General features: G+C 53.0%; 1 protein-coding gene across 1 annotated transcript in view; it reads left to right on the top strand.

Moving 5' to 3' along the window:
* LOC105532520 overlaps positions 1 to 515 on the top strand; it is a 24,058-nt gene extending 23,543 nt beyond the window's left edge. Inside the window, exon 6 of the mRNA XM_011970703.1 lies at positions 319 to 515. Coding sequence (XP_011826093.1) covers positions 319 to 515 — 197 coding nt within the window. The remainder of the gene's footprint in view (positions 1 to 318) is intronic.
* Positions 516 to 2,572: the final 2,057 nt, after the last annotated feature.

The raw sequence follows: 2,572 nt of genomic DNA, 5'->3' as shown, positions 1-2,572 counted from the left end.
CCAAGGCACAAGCAAGGCACAAGGCAAGGCAAGACAAGGCACAAGCTAAGGGAAGGCAAGTAACAAGGCAAGGCAAATCAATGACCAAGGCAAAGCAAGGCAAGTCAAAGCAATGCAAGGCAAGGCACAAGGCATGGCAAGGCAAAGCAAGGCAAGGCAAGACAAGGTGGAAGGGAAGGCAAGGCAAGGCACAAAGAAAGTCAAGGAAATGTACAAAGCAAGGCAAGGCACAAGGCAAAGCAAGGCAATGCAAAGTGCAGGGCATACCAAGGCAAGGGAAGGCAAGGCAAGGCACAAGGCAAGGCAAGGCAAGGCAAGGCAAGGCAGAAGGCAAGGCAAGGCAAGGCAAGGCAGAAGGCAAGGCAAGGCAAGCAAAAGGCAAGCCAAGGGAATGCAAGACACAAGGCAAGTCAAGGCACCAGGCAAGGCAAGGCAATGCAAAGCACAAAGCAAGGCAAATGAAGGCAAAAGGCAAGGCACGGTGCAAGAGAATGGCAAGACAAAGCAAAAAGTAAGGCAAGGCAAGGCACAAGGCAAGGCAAGTCAAAACAAAGCAAAGAGAAAGACACAGAAAGGCAAGGCCCAAGTCAAGGCAAGCCAAAGCGAGGCACCAGGCAAGGCAAGGCACAAACAAGACAAGGCAAAGCACAAAACAAGGCAAGGCACAAGGCAAGGAAATACAAGGAGAGACAAGGCATGGCAAGGCAAGGCAAGGCAAGGCAAGGCACAGGCCAAGGCAAGGCACAGGCCAAGGCAAGGCAAGGCACAAGGTAAGGCAAATCAAGGCAAAGGAAGACAAGGCAAGGTATGAGCCAAGGTAAGCTACAAGGCAAGGCAAGGCACAAGGCAAGGCAATGTAAGGCGCAAGGCAAGGCAATGTAAGGCGCAAGGCAAGGCAATGTAAGGCGCAAGGCAAGGCAATGCAAGGCACAAGGCAAGGCAATGCAAGGCCCAAGGCAAGGCAAGGCAATGCAAGGCACAAGGCAAGGCAAGCCAAGGCAAGGCAAAGACAAGGCAAGGCAAGGCAAGGCAAGGCAAAGTCAGGCAAAGCAAGGCCAAATCAAGGCAAGGCACAAGGCAAGGCAAGGAACAAGGCAAGGCACAGGCAAGGCAAGGCACAAACAAGGCAAGGCAAGGCACAAGCCAAGGGAAGGCAAGAAACAAGGCAAGGCAAATCAACACACAGGGCAAGGCAAGGCAAGGCACAAGGCAAGGCAAGGCACAAGGCAAGGCGATACAAGGCACAAGCCAAGGATAAGCAATGCAAGGCAAGGCACAAGGTAAGGCAAGGCACAAAGCATGGCAAGGCAAAGCAAGGCATGGCACAAGGCAAGGCAAGGCAAAGCAAAGCACAAGGCAGGTAGAAGGCAAAGCAAGGCACAAGGCAAGGCAAGGCATAAAGCAAGGAGAGGCAAAGCACAAAGCAAGGCAAGACAAGGCAAGGGACAAGGCAAGGCACAAGGCAAGGCAATGCAAAGTGCAAGGCAAGGCAATCCAAGCCAAGCCAAGGCACAAGGCAAAGCACAAAGCAAGGTAGAAGGCAAAGCAAGGCACAAGGCAAGGCAAGGCAAGGCAGAAAGCAAGGAGAGGCAAAGCACAAGGCAAGGCAAGGCACAAGGCAAGGCAAGGCAAGGCAAGGCACAAGGCAAGGCAAGGCACAAGGGAAGGCAAGACAAGGCACGGCCAGGCCAGGCAAGGCAAGGCAAAAGACAAGGCAAGTTACAAGGCAAGGCAAAGCAAGGCAAGATACAAGGGATGGCAAGGCAAGGCACAACGCAAGGCAAATCAAGGCACAACGCAAGGCAAGGGAAAGCACAAGGCAAAGCAATGCAAGGCACAAGACAAGGCACGACAAGTCAAGGCACAAGTCAAGGCAAAGCCAAGCAAGGCAAGGCCAAAGCAAGGCAAGGCACAAGGCAAGGCAAAGCCAGGCAAGACAAGGCCAAGGCAAGGCAAGGCATGGCACAAGGCAAGGTAAAACACAAGGCAAGGTAAGGCACAAGCAAGGCAAGGCAAGGCACAAGGCAAGCAAAGGGAAGGCAAGGCACGAGGCAAGTCACAGGACCAGGCAAAGCAAGGCAACGCAATGCACAAAGCAAAACAAGTGAAGGCAAAAGGCAAGGCAAGGCAATGTGCAAGGCAAGCCAAGGCAAAGCACAAGGGAATGGCGAGGCAAAGCAAAAAGCAAGGCAAGGCTAAGCTAGGCTAGGCAGAAAGCAAGGCACAGCAAGGCAAGGTCCAAGTCAAGGCAAGCCAAAGCAAGGCACGAGGCGAGGCAAGGCAAGGTAAAGCATGGAACAAGGCAAGGAGAAACACAAGGTAAGGCAAGGCACAAAGCAAGGCAAGGCAAGGCAAGGCAAGGAAGACAAAGAATGGCAAGGCAAGGGACAAGGCAAGGCAAGGCACAAGGCAAGGCAAGGCACAAGGCAAAGCAAGGCAAATCAAGACACAAGGCAAGGGAAGGCATAAGGCAAGGTAAGGCAAGGCACAAGCCAAGGGAAGGCAAGTAACAAGGGAAGGCAAATCAACACACAAGTCAAGTCAAAGCAAGGCAAGGCAAGGCACAAGCCAA

This window comes from Mandrillus leucophaeus, unplaced genomic scaffold, assembly GCF_000951045.1.
Source record: "Mandrillus leucophaeus isolate KB7577 unplaced genomic scaffold, Mleu.le_1.0 Scaffold964, whole genome shotgun sequence".
NCBI classification, from domain to species: domain Eukaryota; kingdom Metazoa; phylum Chordata; class Mammalia; order Primates; family Cercopithecidae; genus Mandrillus; species Mandrillus leucophaeus.
The sequence above is the reverse complement of the archived record's forward strand: the minus strand, read 5'-3'. Positions and strand labels throughout refer to the sequence as shown.